The sequence below is a fragment of the Tiliqua scincoides genome, chromosome 1 (assembly GCF_035046505.1).
Source record: "Tiliqua scincoides isolate rTilSci1 chromosome 1, rTilSci1.hap2, whole genome shotgun sequence".
Taxonomy (NCBI): Eukaryota; Metazoa; Chordata; class Lepidosauria; order Squamata; family Scincidae; genus Tiliqua; species Tiliqua scincoides.
Window position 1 is genome coordinate 143,729,961 of NC_089821.1, and position 18,627 is coordinate 143,748,587.

The 18,627-nt window shown below is 39.1% G+C and overlaps 1 protein-coding gene across 2 annotated transcripts in view; it reads left to right on the top strand.

The window, feature by feature from the left end:
* The window catches only part of KIF16B (kinesin family member 16B), a 134,487-nt gene that overhangs the window by 83,872 nt on the left and 31,988 nt on the right, over nucleotides 1–18,627 (top strand). For both annotated transcript variants that reach the window (XM_066609447.1, XM_066609493.1), the window contains 2 exons: nucleotides 665–754; nucleotides 16,878–16,961. In XM_066609447.1, coding sequence (XP_066465544.1) covers nucleotides 665–754; nucleotides 16,878–16,961 — 174 coding nt within the window. The remainder of the gene's footprint in view (nucleotides 1–664; nucleotides 755–16,877; nucleotides 16,962–18,627) is intronic.

An 18,627-nucleotide genomic window follows, 5' to 3' on the forward strand; every position in this document is an offset into this window, starting at 1 on the left:
GCCATGTGAGGAAAGTGTGATGTGTAGGAGTCAGGAGGTGAAGCAGCCCAGGTGTTTTTGAACGTATGTTGCCTCAGGTAGATACACAGAGTCTGGACACTGGTATATCTAAAGATGTTTCTAGTTTGAAGGCACAAGATGCGTTAATAAGAGGGTACGATCTCAGGAAATTTTGGAAATATGATCTTGAAATTCTTGATTTTTGTCACTGGATATTACTATTAGAAGATGTTATAGTCATTTTAACACACCTATCCTAAACACTCTCTGTATGATTCTAGTTGTTTTGCAGATCTAGTTCCAATAAATAAATTTGCTTCCCATCCTCTATGCTTAATAATACTGGTATGTAATATTGGTGTGCTCACCTATGAATAGGATGGAATTTAAATAGTGTAACTAAAGTATCACAGCGTATCACAGCATATCTCGGAAGGGATTTTGGATGATTGGTGAAAAAAATCTTGATCTGATCTTGATTAGTGAAAAAAATCCTGATCTTGAAACACTGGAAAGTGTTTGACCTCTTCCCATGTAGCTCTATTTGCATAAGAGCTGCTTCCCCTATGGTGCAATCTTGTGCTTTCTCAGTCATGTGTATGGGTGCCTTATCTATTTCACTTTGCTTATCATGCCTTTTTTTTTTTAAACTCTTGGATAACAGATAACAGTTCTGGATGAGACATGGACAGTATTCAGGAGGTATAGTCGATTTCGGGAAATGCATCAAACATTAAAATTAAAATACCCAGAGGTGAGTCGCTAGTTAACTTTTAGCTGCAGTTTTGTTTATCTTTCCTTTTTGGTAACAGAGGTTGGTGGGCCTTTGTGTTTTGCTTTTGAGCACCATGCAACTTCTGCCAAAATGCTCCTTGCTGTGGTGTAGCCACCCTCCTCCTGTAGTTGTTGCTGCTTTCTTGGGTGGAAGCTTAAAGGAGTTGCTGTGCTGCTTTTTTTTTTTTTAAAGACAGTATTCTTGCTTAATTATGAACTTTACCACAGTTGTTTATCCCATTTCTGCCCAGCCCACAGGTGTACACATTTGTTCCCTGTTGCATATATGCAACATTGGGCAGAAATGGGGTGTGTGTGTGTAAACTTTTCAACAATTCCAGCGTTTGCTTCAGTTTTAGAGGATTGGATCCAGAACTGGATGTACAGAATTCCACTTTTTAAACAGCACTTTTCTGCTCTTCTTCTCCACTGCAGCTTCCTCTTTGCCCCCTAAAAAGACTTTGCTGAGTATTGGGGAATCCTTTAGAACAGGGGTCTCCAAACTTTTTGACCAGAGGGCCACATCAAATATCTGGCATGGTGTTGAGGGTTGGAAAAAAAAATTTAAATATAAAATTTATTTAAATAAATTAGAGATGGAACTTAGATGAGTGAATAAATGAATGAATTGCTCATTCATTCAACCTCTCTGGCCTTTGAACACCCTCCAGATGCAACCAGAGCATAGTTCAGTCATATTTGGCCAAGTGGGCTAGAGGCTATCAGGGGACAAGAGGCTGGCTGTGAGCTGCATCTGGCCCCTGGGTCGGGGTTTGGAGACCCCTGCTTTAGAAGGATGTAGGTCAGGTTGTCATGGAAGGGTGAATCTCCCAAAATTATAGAGACTTATTGCAGAAACCAGAACATTTATCTCCTCTCTACACTCCGTGATCATAGTCTTGTTTGGGTCCCGTGTGGCTGTTTTTTGACAAAAAAGAGGTACTTTTGCTTTTAAGTGTGTCTCTTAATAAACATTGCAATACCAAAGTAGGGTGCCAGTGATAAAACTCTGCACACTTTATAACATAGATGCATCATCCATTAAGATAGAGAATGGTTGCTTGGAGGTTTTCCTAACCTTTCTTGGCCACTTTCTTCATAACCATAATAAAGTTAATTTGGAGGCATTAGAGATTTATTGCCTTTTAGACTGGTAATTCGTAGTAACTTTCCTTTGAGACTCTTCTGTACTTGTGAATAAAATGAGCTTCCAGAGCTACTCTTTTATTTATATTTTTAATAATATTTTTGAGGGTCATTTTCCTTCGCATTCTGCTGAGACTCTTGAAAATGTTTATGAAACTTATATTGCTATCTTTATTTGTTAAGATGCTGTTTTCTTGTGGAAGAAATTTCTTAAGCTATACATCTTTGGATAATAAAATTACTTCTTTGCCCTGAAGATACGTATTGTTCAACTCTTTAGAGCATTCTTCATATGAACTGAGGTTGACCAGAACTGAGGTGAGGTTTGTGGTGCTCCACAATACCTCTGAAGTCCCAGTCTTGTAATAGTTTTAGATGAGAGATCCCAAACTAGTCCAGTTTAGGCAGTTTTGTCTCCCTTCCATAAAGCCCATGTGCGTAGTACTTCTGTGTATGTACGTAGCTATCTGGGTATTTATATGCTGCCTTTTCACCTTGTAAGAGGCCTATATGGTGGCTTATGTTCAGTATTTAAAGCACAGCAAGCAGTGTTGGCAGTGGTGGTCCCTCCCTTCTCTTATTCTCCTTCCTTTCCTCCTCATAAAGATACATTGTGGTTCTCCGGGGGGGGGGACAGGAGCACAGTTCCCCTTTTAAAAAAAAAATACTATGGGTGCTGGTGGGTGCAGGGCCCTATTTTGTTGGCTTTCCAAATACAGTATTTACGTATTCTATATATTTGTATCCCACACTTTCATTGGTCTCCACCAAAATGGCTCACAACATTAATAAAATGCAAATTTAAAATCTCACAAACAAAACTCACATACCATACTTGGGAATCTGTTAATTCCCCTGAACGTGGAGATAACAGAGCAGAAGGGACTTTGAAGGGTATGTTTTCCAGTGCAGGGCAAATACAGCTTCAGGGAAATGGTTTTAATTGGGAAAATGACATTCAGGGAAAGAACTTAAAAAAAAAAAAGTCCTCCAGTGCTGTAGTCCTAATCAGATTTGCTCCTTACTTTTTAACTTTTTTTTTTTCTTAAATTGGAAATCCTGATCTTGTATCTCCTGTGCTTCATCTAGCTGTACCCTCAGCCAGTCTAGGAACAAGGTTGCAGTATCTTAGGTTGAGTACAGAGGGTACGCATTCTCACAGTTGGGTTGAGATTCATGGCTGCAGGGGAGATGGAGTCAGTCTAGCTAATACAGGATCCAGGTGTGCAGTATATATCTGCCTTCTTCTCATGTTACTGATTCAGCTATGCTGTTTAGAGTTCAGCTATCTTGTCTGCTCTAGATGACATTTCCTTCCTAGTTATCACTGTCTGCCACCGGATATGTAGATATAATATAGTAGATTATTTGAGAATTCTTTTTTTATTTACAGGTATATTGGTTAAAAGGAGAAGGACTTGGGGAAGTAGGATGTACTGATTTAATCCACATTAAATTTAGTGCCTGTCTACTTAGTTGTAGAGGCTGACAGTTCCCATGTTTCTCTTGTTCATTTTGCTGGGTGCTAAATTTTCTGATGCTTGTTGGTATATTAACATATAAGTAGTTACTGTTTCATTATTTTTAAGCTGCAAAAATCTGTTCGTATTTATTTGTAAACTATGAATATATTGTTTTCTGTGTCACCATGATAAGGAATGTTTCTATTTTGGTGCTCTTGCAACAGATTCTTCCTTCTGTTTCAAGAAGTTGCTTCATCTCCCTGTGCTTTATAGCAGTATTTCTCAACCAGTGGTACAGGTACCACCAGTGGTACTTAAGGTAGTGTCTGGTAGTACTCTCAGGACCCCTGCTGGCAGCAAGACCAGGAAAGCAACACAACAGACAGCAGTAGGATGCTCCAAAGCATGCTTGGAAAAGCCCTCCTGTCCACCCTTAGCCTCTAACTGATGTTTGTTGCATCGCATGTGGCCTCCCAACCCAAAAGTAACGGGTGATGATGTCATCACCTGTTACTTCCAGTGGTACTTCAAATAGGTGGACCATGTGAAGCAGTACGGTGGAGGACGAATGTTGAGAAACACTGTTTTATAACATGATGCAATAGAATCTTGATTCATCACTCCACTTATAATGAAAGGGCCAAAGATTTTGCTGGGATTTCTGAACTTTATCGCTTTTTGGTGCTTTTAGAATCCTGAACATTTTTATTACAGTGAAGAGAAATTACTCTGTCGCTGCATAAAATCCAGGAATGCTTAGCGCATACCTCATCCAGTTTGTCCCCCACACACGTGTTACATAAATAGCTATATGTGTCCTTTTTTAATGCCAGCCCTTTCAGTGGTCTACCAAGGCAGCTGATCTCGCCCTCTATCTCTTCTTAAGGTGTTTCTAAAATTTTGTTAACCAGCAGTGGGGGAGGGGAAACCAGCGTGCTGTTATGAAAAAATAACAAATTCTATTGATACAAGGCAAAACATAATGAATGAGAATTTTTGTGGGTTTTGAAATAATACTCTTGCTGTTTAAGTAGATGAATGGTTAATGTTCCATTAAGCCAAATATTTCAAAGTATCCTATGAATTATGTTGGTTTTGGGTTAGTTCTACAGCATGAAAGAGAGGCCTGCTTAGGACTATACGTGTTCTGAATTGCGCAGATAGCATTCTTAATCCTTTGTTGACAGTATTTGTAATTCAACCATTGCACTTCTGCCATGTGCTTCCATTTAAAGATGTTGGATTGATGTTTGTCCTAATGCCACGTCACCCCCCCACCCCAAAAAATCCAAAATACTGTGCACTCATCACATTATTTTAGTAGGATTATTTTTCATAGTTAATCTTCTGGCTCCAAATTTATATTTATGATAAACACAAAAATATGTGTGCTTGCTTAATATATGCAGTGTCCTGTAGAGGTGAACTTTATAGCTCATTAATTGTTTAGTTATGGACTATTGCCTCCGTATTTTAATTTGAGGCTGCATTTCATGTTTCTTCCACCACATTCCCAGATGAAGAATATTTATTTCTTCCCAGATGAAGATTTATCAGGGAGGTAAAATCCTAACACTTTGAAATGGTGAATCACTGCCATCTTACAGTTTTAAATTCTGCAGTATATCACTTTTTGAGTTATGTATATAAGACGAATAGGTTGATAGCCAAATGTGTGCATCTGATCTAAGTTGGAAAATGCATATTTCAAGAGTAATGTGACTCCAGTTCTAATGTTTTAGGTGTTGGTAATAAACACTGGATAATAATTATGCATTTGGTGTTTGTATGTCTAGCAGGCAGTTTAAGGAACCATTATATCCTAATGGTACTTCACAGCACCATTTCAATGCTAAAGAAGCAATTATGTCACCTCTTTAGCACTGAGATTGTATAGTGAAGTGCAGTGCCATTTTTATCCCACTTGTTAGCAGATCAGGCCTGACTATACGGAATCAATACTTGATATCAAGTGGGTCACAAACTAAGATGAGTAAAATAGTGAAGGGCATAAAGCTTGATTGTTTAAGGACTCACACTGGCTTTATACAGCACCTGGCTTGCAATTCTAGTTTGTAGAGACTGCTTTATTTTCCTGGTTTGGGTACCACAATAAGTCTCCTTGGATGCCTCCTTTAGGGAGTAAAGGAGGGGGGTATCAATATTTTAAATAAATTAAAGCAAACTGTAGATTAACCATGGATTGATGTGGGGGGGGGGGATCCACATTCAAAATAATCCTTGTTTCTGATCTGTGTTCAATCCAAATTAAAAACTTGGTCTGTGAAAACTGGAAGTGGCTGGGGTTTTTTTCTTTGTTAATATTGTCATTTTTAGATCTGTATCCCACCCATTCTTCACAGATTTATAAAGCAACCCTGTGAATTTTATGACAGCTTTGAATTTTATGTGAACCCGATTTTTTTACATTCAATTCCAAAAGTTGTTACTACATTACAGAGGCTGGAGAATTTCTGAATTAATTTAATTAAGCTGAATATATGAGATGAAACATTGAACCAACAGTGCTTAGAAAAAGGCTGTCATGCAGCCCCACTTCAGTTCAGCCAGGTAATTTAGTCATATTGCCATTTAATCATGGAGCATTCCTATGAGTCTCTTCAGTTGAGCTGTCATACCTCTAGCAGCATAGTTGCTAGGAAGTATATTATTTATCAGGCTATAAAGCTTGTATTTTATAACCTCTAAGAAAATATCATTGTGCTTGCTGCATTGTCAGTGACTTTTAAAACTACCCTTTTAGAGAAAAGACAGCAGGTTAAATAATGATCATTTTTTGGGGGGGACTTCTATTTTTTTTGGATTCCTGAAGCTTACAGCCTCCACTTCCCATAAGACTCCTGGTTGCAAGACAAATCTTCATATTTTTGAATTGATGGACATTAAGAAAACTGTCAGTACCAGCAGTAGCTGTTATAAAAATTTCTATTTGCATTGCATGTTGTAAGGATTCTTTGACTTGAGCAGAATTCTTTTCCAAGTTTTTCAGAAATAGCTTTTGAGCTATCTTCCAGGTTTGCATAGATGAATTTTTTTCCTTTTGTCTCTATGCAGCCAAATATTTTATTCATACTGTAAATGTAACATATGCTAACTTGCAAATTAATCAGCGTGTGTGGCAGATTGAACTCCATTTTTCTACTATGGGCTTTTGTATACAGTGGACCCTCAATGTACAATGGTAACCCATTCCATAGACATTATTGTATTGTGAAAATATTGTAATGTGAACCCAATAATTTTTTTGTTTCAAGACCTCAGAAATTGACGTTTCTGCCACAGGACTAATCTATTTTCCTCTAAAATGTGGTTTGAAAGGTGCCTACTACGCTCTTTAGAGGCCATGATGATCAGTTTACACCAGGGGTGCTCAATAGGTGGATCGCGATCTACCGGTAGATCGCGAGGCAAAATGAGTAGATCGCGGAGTGCTGACCCCCCCCCTTCAGGTGCCTCTGGGAGGAAACGCCGGGATTAAGGCCCATTGTACTCAATGGGGCTTACTCCCAGGTAAGTGTGGCTAGGATTGCAGCCTCACAGCCTAATCCTAGGCATATCTACTCAGGAGTAAGTCCTGTTATACTCAGTGGGGCTCAAGGTACACAAACATACATTGTACACATAAATGTTATATGTTATGATGGCGCGAACATTGTAAAAAAAACTCTGGTAGATCTCCAGGCCTTGCTGGGTTTCAAAGTAGCTCTCGAGCCAAAAAAGTGTGAGCACCCCTGGTTTACACTATGTTGTAATTATAAAACACAAATTACAAAACTGCCTCCTTCCCTTCATACACACAGCCATAATGTTAAAAATGTTGCTATTGGCTAAGACGTTAACTAACTATTGTACTGTATTCACATCACTGATTGGCTTACATATCACCATGAGGTCCTGTTGACAGCAGTCTTGAGCCCATTGTGTAGTGAATCTTCTTTTATGATGGAAAATCCATTGAAAAGTGAACCTATTGTAAAGTGAGGCTCCAATATACTTCTAGTTTACCAGGTACATAGTACATAAGTACATAGTGACATGTTTAGTCTATAGGTGGCTTGCAGCTTTGTATATCTGCCATTGACAGCCTAGATCAGTGTTTCTCAAACTGTGGGTCGGGACCCACTAGGTGGAACTCGAGCCAATTTCAGGTGGGTCCCCATTCACTTCAGTATTTTATTTTTAATATATTGGGCTTGATGCTGCCATGGTATGTGACTGCATTTACGGAAATGTTACAGACCTATCCTTTTAACAAGCTACTATGTATATTCTTTTAACAATGATGGTAAGTGGGACTTGCTCCTGGGTAAGTGTGGGTAGGAGTGCAGCCTAGGATTGTTAAAAATTTTCCTGCTTGATGATGTCACTTCTGGTCATGACATCACTTCCAGTGGGTCCTGACAAGATTCTCATTCTAGAAAGTGGGTCCTGGTGCTAAATGTGTGAGAACCACTGGCCTAGATAATGATGATGATTGATGATGCTGAAGGGCTGCAAATTGTAAGGCAAATCTTTTTTCAGAGTAGTAGCAGGGATGCAACTTACACTTTATCAGACAACTGCTAAAAATGTGCCAGATTCTCACCCCACCCCCAATAAGATATATTAGCATCTGACCTATTTGTTCATTTTGTTTGATTTACATCCCACCTTTCTCCTGAAGGGCACCCAGAGTGGCTTACAACAACTTTAAAAAATGTATGTAAATTATAAAACGCATCGTATTCTGATATCATTATAAGTCTTTATTTGTCCCATCAGCAGCAGCCTATGATGTCTAGCAGAGGTTGGGAACACCATGCTGTGATGTAACTACATCATGCAGCAAATGTGATGACATCTTAGGGCATGGGAGATGTTATAGGAGAACTACACTAGGATGATTATTTTGGTGGCAGTCACATGTCAAGCATGACATATGTCTATTTCCATACTAAGGTGGTTGAAAATATCTCCAGTTAGTGAACTTTCCAGTTTTTATATTCTTCTCAACACTTGATGCAGAAGGTAATTTACTAAATGTGAAACATCCATACATTGAGAGGGGCTTAAGGAAGTCTGGGAGGAATATTCGTTGGATAAGATTCCAGAGTGCACAATTGTGTGTGTTCTCATGTTGCCTCCTCGTGGTGCATAAATTTTCTGTGTCCCTTTTCCATTCTAAGTTCTACCACAGTTATTGGGGTATAAACACTGCAGTTCTCCTGATAGAGCCCTCTTTTAGAGCCTCTAGATTTATGTCTGCACTGACTTTCTGAATTGTGGATCTCTGTAATAAGTCCTGTGTAAACCATTTTTGTTAAAAACATGTAAAAGAACAAGAAGGGTGAATTTTATGCATTTCTTAGTTTCCAGTGGATATATATGTTCCTGTAAGTGCAGAAAAGAAACAGAAAAGTCTGTCTGTTTCTGTATGAAAACATACAGAAAAGTAAACAGAAAAGTCTAAGTATGCAAACATAGCATTCTCAGTAGAAATGCTTGTAGCATTAAGTATAGTTGCAGATAGCAGAATTTTTGCTTATGTAGGCATTCTGCAGAAATATATTCATTTGCATAAAATTGTAGGTAAAATACAAACTTTTAAAAATTGAATATTTTAAAAGCTTTTACAGAGGATGAATAGATTTCCAACCATGGTTATTTTGATAAAAATTGTATAGCGCCCCAGTCTGAAAACCACTAGCCATAGATGGTGCCAGAGGAAGGGCAAATGCCCTTAACAAGAAGCTCCCCCTCCCTTGTTTGGCATCTTTGTTTGGTAACTTGAAGAAAAGGTATTTTTCACACATAGTGTGTTTTGTATGTGTGTGGTGTAGGGGATACAGCAGTTTCCCATTGCCTCATCTCATTTATTTTTAGGATGGGAGCATTAATGTGAAATATACTGTTGTCTTTCAGAAATTACAAACGCAAGACAAAGTTTGCTTCCCGCCCTCAGAAATGTACTTATCCCAGTCTTCTTCTACCTCAAGTTTTTCCTGATACCACCACAGATATTTGAATTTCTAACCTTTTCTGAGCTTGGGCAAATATAGCATTTATGAAAAACATAGGTAGCAAATTCAATAAACAGGATAAAGATTAAAAAGGTAATTCCTCCCTCTGAATTCCTGAACTTAAATAACCAAAAATAAGGCTTCAGTGTGATGTACAAGAGGATGCTATACGTCAAACTTATCCAGCATTGAGGGAGATTTGTCCAATGAGAAGAAACAGCCATTTTGGTATATTAGGTTTAAGCTGCTAATGAGTATCATCACAGGTAAAAAACAGGACTTTTCACTGCATCTGAAACATAATAAGGAACTGGTAGAGACAAATCTAAAGAAATCTGAATAAATCAGAAGAACCTAAAAGAGGAACTCTGTCATCTCTGAGCACCTGTTTAATTCTGTTTTTTGAGAAAGGGGACAGGGAAGTTAAAGCAATGTTGTTCTTGTAGTGGCATCGTAGCCAGAAAAAAATACTAAATTCAGTTATTGAGTGTACTTGTTGGGAAATTTCTGGTAGGAATAAAAAGATTGGTTCTTATTTATATATGACAGTAGTCAGGGCTCTGTCTGGAATTACTGTGTCATCTGATATTCAAGAAAGCTGAAATATGTACTGGGAAGACCAAGTAGAATGATCTGCCAGAACAGACCATGAATTATAAGAGATTAAAAGCTCAACCTATTCAGTGTGGAGAAAAAGGAAACTAAGGGGAAAATATATTATAGTTGATAGTGCACAAGTTAAGTTAAAGCAGATGGTAAATATAAGAACAAATGGCTGTCTGAATGGTTACAGTTTGGAATAGTCTTTGGGAAGCAGTTGTGGGGGCACAGACCCTTGCTGAGTCTTTAAACAAAGGTTGGCAAAACATTATGAAGGATAAAATATTTTATCTGTGTAAAGATCAAATCTAAGCAGGATAGATATATTCTGAGCTTAAATACCACTGTGAATATTGCAGAAATATTCCAGTTTTCCCCCCTTTCTTTCTGTCTGACTTGTCTTGAAGAGCTGCTGCTTTTTGCTCTCAACAAGCTAAACCTAGAGGAGAATTTCTTATTTGTTTGCAGGTATATTTCCAAGTGACAGCTGTTTCTTGAGGCCCTGGAACCTGCTATTAATTTTGGAAAGTCAGAAACACATCCATCTCATCAGCACTAAGAATTATTGCTGTCCTTTGATGAATTTTCACTATTAGCATTTCTCCAAGGAAAGGGTGGCTGAAATTTACAGCACTGTTTGGTCTTGCAAGACGAGAACGTTTCATAAATGCTGCCAGATGTTACCCAGCTGAGCTTCTGTGCAGCTGGAAAATCATCTTTAAAGGAGACCTTTAAAGCTGTTTATGGAGGTTTTAGAACTTGAAGTGAGCCACCCAATCAATTTCAGGGCAGCTAATGGAATGCAAAATTGCCACATACTGTAGTGATAGGGTACGTGGAAATTCTATTGTCGTTATTACCAGTTTAGAAGAAAAACCAAATAATTCTTTGCTGTTTATGAGAGCTTAGCTTTGCAGTATCTTCAAGAATGCTCTTCTAAAGAAAGCAGCTGGATTTTTTTCTTTTGTTTTTTTCTTCAGTAAAAGAGGCAGTGTGACTGTATCTCTACAGGGAGTTCAACCCTTGAAGAAACCAGTCCTGCTGTGCCGCAGCTCTTCTTTGGTTCCTCTTGATATGTCATATCCCTTGTTCTGTATAAGCTGGGATAAAGACTAGTATTGGCCCTTCACTAAACTACTTGAGTTTAAAATCAATTATTTGAAGCACTGGATAAAGATGTCTCCTGTTTCATGTACCTGTTTTAGGGTGTCTAAATGTACAGGGTTTCTAGGTCACACCTTAAAGGGGAGAATATTTTAAGGTTAAGGTAGAAGACGATTTACTTTTGTATCATATTTGATTTTGTTAAACCTTCTGTTTCAGTCCTTAGTATCAAATAACTGCAGCAATTCAACAGTACAGGAAAAAATGCAGATATATATCTGAGTCTATAAATGTGTAAGGTATATGTAAAATCTCTGGGCGATTATTTTCAGATGGTTTCAAACCATAAGAATGCAATCCCCCCATTATTTAAATGGAATTTCATGGGACTTGGTCAAGTGTAATATATACAGTAGGCAAGATTTTATTTCAAATATTAGTTTTGTGTTTGCTGTGGCAAAATCCCCAATCCAGACCAAGTTAATCATCCCTATACTGATGAAATCAACTGCACTTATGCATTGAGCTCAGCACCTAAGCATATTTCTGTCTGCAACATGAACAATTATTAAAATTAAAACATTCTAAAGCATTCATTCTATAGAAATATAATATTAAAATGTATCAGTAGCATGCGCGGTAATGAGATGTATTGCTTTCAGCACCATAAGAACAAGCTCTTTATAAAGGAAATAATTATATGTAGAAAACCTATATTAAATCTAGAGAGCAGTGGAACCGAACATGAAAATTTTGACTGACACTTGTATTTATAGACTCTAGGACATTCCTTTCCCATGTTTACTTCATACAGGACTTGGAATGTGGCTACTGTGCAGTGGTGAGTGGGACATGACAGAGTTTTTGATTCCTTCAAGTAGTTGAGTATTTCTTGAATGGAAGGGGCAATGAGCCTTAGTTTTCTAGGAACATACTGTAGAATAACTGTATTTTTCTTTAGCTGAAGTTTGTGACTTGTGGGAATAAGCTTAGTTTTATGTTAAATTTTTACATTTGTAAATAGCCTGTGGCTTTACTACTCCTGGCTTTTTTTTTCCCTGGGTTTTTTTCCCTTGTAAGCAATTTAAAATCCAGTTAAAGCTACATCATGTGTGTATATAGCACTATAAAGGCTTGCATAAACTACTAAATTGCACTGCATTCACTTTTTATTAGCATTTGGCAAATAAATGCTACCACACTACTTATAATGAACAAAATAGTGAAGTAATTTATCATATTATGCTACCTATCATAGCTGATACTTCCAGTGTTTACTACTGCTACATCCAGCTATGTCCTCAAATTGCTTTTGGGAATGAAACATGCCCCCTAACCCAGATAAATTTTTTTTCTGCTGAATTTAATTTGTTTGTTCAATAGCAGCGGACAGACTGAATTATGTTTAAAATAATGTAATACTGGTGTCTGTACTTTTCTGAAATGACTGTTTGAAATTTGGGGAGGATTTCCGTCAAAGTGTGCATTCTTATTGCAAAAATGAGCAATGATACTGTCTTTGTTTCATTAAGAAATGGTCAAATTGTCCGTAAGGTAAACGTTGCACATTACTAATAAAAAAATTAAGTCTGCTGTAGCCTGGAAGAGGAATTGAAAAAAGTAATTCTCCCCAGATGAGAGGAGCCCTACCCCAGTTCTGTAAGGCAGGAGAGAGGAGGCCTTAATCTGGCAAAGGTTCTGGGGAGCTACCAGCAGGCAGAATCCTGCTGTCTCTCTTTCTCGGGATGCACAGCTGCCTACTTAATTTTCAGCCTAACCATTCTGTCAGGTCAGTGAAAAGGGAATAATATGAGTGCTGTAGTTGCTAGACAATTTTAGCCTTTTAGGCAACTGAAAGCACATCTTACGCTCTCTGACCTGATAAAATTGACTGGGCTGGGAGTGAAGAGGCAGTGTGCACTGCCTGCTAGGGTTGGGATCAAGAGTGCTGCATATTAATGGCAGTAGGAACAGGGTTGTGAACAGCAGCACTTTGATAATTCTCATGTCCACTCTTTGCATTACAATTCTGGAGCCATGAAATTAGCTTTTTATAGGAAGACTAAACGGAGAACAACCAAGATCAGCTCAGGCCTAGTTTTACCTAAAGTGATAAACCTGTGTTTGGGCTGTATCACATCAGACTGCATGTGGGGGCACACAGGCTTTGACCACTCTTTCATACAGCTTTTTTTTTTTTTTTTTTAAGTTCAAGCTCTTAGAAAATTAGCCTATTGGCGAGAAAGCAAGCTAGAACCCTTTCCCTTAACAGTGTTCTTTGTCTAGAAATCTATTATTGTCATGTAGAGAGCCATTCAGTGATGTGAGCCCCACCTGCAGCTTGAAATGGTACTATCCAGACAAATTGACCACCTCTTAAGCCGTAATTGTGGAGCGCTCTGCTTTTCAGCATTGTTAATGTTTATTTTAGAGCTAAAATTACTAAAGCTAGTTCTGCAACATGGTAGTAGTTTTTTGTTGGAAAAGATAGACTTTTACTTAACTTCATGCAACACTTATCCTTGTTAGACTCTTGTGCCAATAATAACAATAATGGCAGAAGCCGTCTGGGACTAATAAAAAGTAGAGCAGACCAACTCTGTCCCCTGTTTGTGCCTCCCTCACCCCTGAATGCTTACGATAAGAAAAACCACATGCAGGAACCCACTGGCCTTCTTTGGATTGACTGCAGCACATCTGTGTTCATGATAGGGGCAGGCCCAGCTGTGAATCAAACATTGCAAACAGTGCAGCTCGTTCAGTCGGAAGCATTGTGCCCAGCAGTATGAATTGCTGTGCCAGTACAGCAGTTCATAAGGTCAAGATGTAACATTCTGTAGCGTGTTTGATTCTGATCTTTGAATGGAGCACCATAATTTATTTAGAAAAGCATTCGGAAAGAAAATACCTTTATATATACTTGTTAATTTCAGTAATGTGGCTCGATCGACATAAAGCTTTCTGTTTTCATCTCCACTCTATAGAGTTTGAAAGAGTTTTATTTTGACTGGGTTGTCTTTTATTACATTAAATATTTGCTGCTGTTCACAAAGTTTCACCTTTCTTGCCTCTTGAAAGCTGCATAGGAATGTAGGCAAAGTTATTTTATCCTCTCGTAAGTTACTGGATTTGAAAGGCAAGAAAGGATTCTTGAAAGGCAAGAAAGATAAGAGTTGTCAAATTTCCAAAGATATAGAGCTCGTTTCTACTTAAGTTTTTTTTTTTTTGCCAAGTTCCTTTTGCTCTAGGAGTTTCAGTACTTTTCTGGAAGATGAGGCTTGAGCTACTTTGTTTAAACTTCAAAAACTTTAACTAGGACATATTTTTCTTTCATTATTATCACAAAAGTAAGTCAGGGGCTGCCTCACCATCTACAGAATCAGACCGCTTCTTATTTTCCTCAGCACAACTGTAGGAAACCAGGACACTGTTCCAAAAGTCAGGCACACCCCTTGGAAAACTGAGATTTGAAGTGACTTACGGTAACTCCTGAAATGATTTTAATATTTTTTCTTTATGGATACTGAAAGACACATACAAAAATGTAAATGATGAAAGATCAAAAATTACTCATGCCCATACTCTGAACTTCTTTTTGTTAAAGGGTTTTCAAAACTCTTTTGTGGGAAGTGCCCTAAATTGAAAATGAATAACCCAGCACTGCTTAAATTTGTGACAATCAAGTAGCCTGGGTGCTTTTTACATACAGTATTTCTTGTGTAGGCGTTGCCCTTTGGACAGAGGGGATATTGCTGTGCTTCTCTATGATCCTGAAATTTCAGCTACTGCAAAGTACTGCTGCCTGTTCTTATGAATATGGAAACACATTCAGCCTGCCTTATGTGATCTGCACTGACTGTCGGTGTACTTCCAAGCCCAGTTCAAGGTGCCATTTTAAAGTCCTGCATAGCCTGTGGTTATGTGTATATTAGGGCCCAATCTATTTGGAACCCCCCTCCCCACATACATCACTGTTGGAAAGCAGCTGCAGAAGGAGCCAAATTTGAAATGGGACCATAGGGCAGGGTGAAAATTAGATCTTTTTTGTGTGTGCTTACTTCCTGATGCAGATGAGCTGATGAAGTTGCTACAGGGAATCCCCTGTACAGTCTAGAGGGGAGTCAGGGTTAGGGAACAGAGAGCTTGGACGTACAGTGAAATGACTTATAAGGTGGGATTTCCCACCACAAGAAATAATATAAAAAGGAGTTACAGGAAACCATATGTATATCCATGCCCTACATTGGACTTAAAGTAGAATGTTACCTCATAAAGTAAAGCAATAAAGTAGGTATAGAAACTGTAGAGAAGTGGGGGCAGCACATCCATGTGTGAATTGAGGCCACTGTGTTAGGCAGTGAGCTGGAGTAAAGTGATAGCAGTGGCACTGGTCATTAGAGGGAGAGGCAATGGTGACACTAAGGGAGACCCAAATCATCCTCCTCTTGGTATCCAACGCTGCCATCCCTGCCACCTCCTCTTCTCAATGGCAGCACTGGGCAGCAAGGGAAAGAGGTCAGTGAAGTGGGTTGGGGGTCATTCTCCCTGTTTAAATTAATACAATAACACCAACATTGACAGTAAGTACTATAATAAAAAATTATGTCCCTTTAAGAGCTTGGAGGATGTGGGGAGGGGGGAAAAAACAGCATTTAGGCCCAGCACTGAAGAGCTTGGGGGAACAGAAGATTGGCAAGTAAGGCTACAACAGTACAGGTCATAGATGTGGATAAATTTTACTCTTAATTTCTCAAAGTTGAAGACTTAATTGCTGGGAAACGTGTCACATATTCGCTTTGGAAGGGAAAAGAAACCATAGATGCACCCATAAGCCTGTGCATGGAGACAAAGTTAACTACTCCTGAACGCAGCTCTGATCAGCCATAGGCAATTTGACTTTTTTGGGAGAGGGAAAGACATAATAGGGAACTCTAATCATGGAACTCCCATGTAATCTTTAGGGTTTTTTTGGCCCTTAGAGACAGCATCTTTCTCTGTTACTGTCCATGCCTATTATGTTTCTGTAAGATGCACTATTTCAGTTGACTTTTAGTTTAGCTACCTTGTTGTTATGGGTTGTGTTTGGAGAATTCTGAGAGTCGGAAGGGGCTACTCTCTGAATTGATCTTTTATTGTGTTTAGTAGTACTTTGCTCTGTTGCTTTTAAATATTTTGTTTGCTCTGAATCTATGGAAACCTGGCTTATAAAATGCGTTATAAGTAAATGTGTTGGGATTTTTAAAATTCTCTTGGAAGAAGGGAAGAAACGTTTCTGATTTGGTATATCATTGCATTAACATTTAAAAAGCTGTTCAGAAGGCCTAAACAGATGAGTCCCTTAGGCCCAAATCCTAACCAACTTTCCAGCACTGGCATGGAGCATGTGCTGCATCCTGCAGTTGGGTTATACTCACAGAGGTTTCCTCAAAGTAAGGGAATGTTTGTTCCCTTACCTCAGAGCTACATTGCCCTTATGTAGGTGCTGGAAAGTGGGTTAGGACTGCTCCCTTACTTGATTATAACCTATGAAATGATGGCAAATACATCTTTGCTTTTACCCAAGTATCTGCTTTGCAAGATTCTGATACTAAGGCATGCATATGATTAGTATTTTGCCCTCCAGAATTATATTGAAATGTGTAGAGGAGGCCTAATGTTGCCACCATTAGTACTGTAAGAATAGCTGGTTTATGTTCATCCTTTTTCCTCTCTGTGTCATAGCTTTTAAGAACAATTTCTCAATGAATTCATTTTCTGTTGTCTCTCACAGCTGGCTACTTTAGAATTTCCTCCAAAGAAGCTGTTTGGAAACAAGGATGAACGAGTCATTGCAGAGCGCCGGCATCATTTAGAGGTAATAGAAGTGTTTTAAATTACTTTATATAGGTATATTTACATAGTTCCCTCTGGTTGACCAATAGGAACCATTTCGAAGTGATAGAAATTTAAATAGCCTATTGGTAAATGTGCAATTGCTGCTGCTTCATTTAATGCAGAAGATGGCAGCAGTAGATCATGAAGTAATGAGGCGTCTACATAAAAAAATATTCTTCTGCTCTTTCGAGGAAGTATCGTTGGAGTTGACAGGAAGGATGTTCGTTAGAGAGCTAAGGAGCTGTGCTCAAAAATAAATGGTTGCCCTTTGTAATTCTGTTAAGGCCTTCTTTCTGAGCATTTAGTATTTAGAATACAGGTAGGACTTTATAGAAGTTCATTCCTCTTAATTTGTGTCGTTAACTTCTTACGGCCTTTTATCAGTGCAATGTAAGTATGAAGATTGCAACCATATTCACATTTCATTAGAACATTTGTGAAGATGCCCTCTGTGGAGTCAGGCCAGTAGATCTGTCTAACCCACTACTGGTATCTATCCTGTCCTGCAGTGTGTCTCCAAAATCTTAGGTAGATGGCTTGTTACCTGAAATCCTTTTAGCTAGAGGTGCTAGAATTTGAATCTCAGATGTTCTACATGCACAGCATGTGCACTTCCACTGAACTTATGGCCATTCCCCAAAAGGTAAACTCTGCCTTGGGGAGGTCACTTCAATGACTTGTGTTTATGCATTATGTATGGGAGAGAGTTCTGACTGGTTCTGTTATATCATCATAGAATTCCTGTTGCTGCATGCTTATCATTGTCTTCTGTGCATAGTTTGCTTACAGGTAGTATCTGAGTATTATCATGTTTGGTTGGCAGCAGTGGGGTTGGCAGGATTAGGGTTGTTTGACACTCTGATGGGAAGGAGGATAGGAAATCAGATGACTATATGATCAGCCATGCCAGTGTGATTGCAGTATTCATATATATTGGCAGCCTTCAGTCTCGAAAGACTATGGTATCGCGCTCTGAATGGTGGTTCTGGCACAGCGTCTAGTGTGGCTGAAAAGGCCAATCCGGGAGTGACAATCCCTTCCACACTGGGAGCAAGTGCAGTCTGTCCCTGGTCTGTCTCCCTGACTATGGGCCTTCCTTCTTTGCCTCTTAGCCTCAGACTGTTGGCAAAGTGTCTCTTCAAACTGGGAAAGGCCATGCTGCACAGCCTGCCTCCAAGCGGGCCGCTCAGAGGCCAGGGTTTCCCACTTGTTGAGGTCCATCCCTAAGGCCTTCAGATCCCTCTTGCAGATGTCCTTGTATCGCAGCTGTGGTCTGCCTGTAGGGCGCTTTCCTTGCACGAGTTCTCCATAGAGGAGATCCTTTGGGATCCGGCCATCATCCATTCTCACGACATGACCAAGCCAACGCAGGCGTCTCTGTTTCAGCAGTGAATACATGCTAGGGATTCCAGCACGTTCCAGGACTGTGTTGTTTGGAACTTTGTCCTGCCAGGTGATGCCGAGGATGCGTCGGAGGCAGCGCATGTGGAAAGCGCTCAGTTTCCTCTCCTGTTGTGAGTGAAGAGTCCATGACTCGCTGCAGTACAGAAGTGTACTCAGGACGCAAGCTCTGTAGACCTGGATCTTGGTATGTTCCGTCAGCTTCTTGTTGGACCAGACTCTCTTTGTGAGTCTGGAAAACGTGG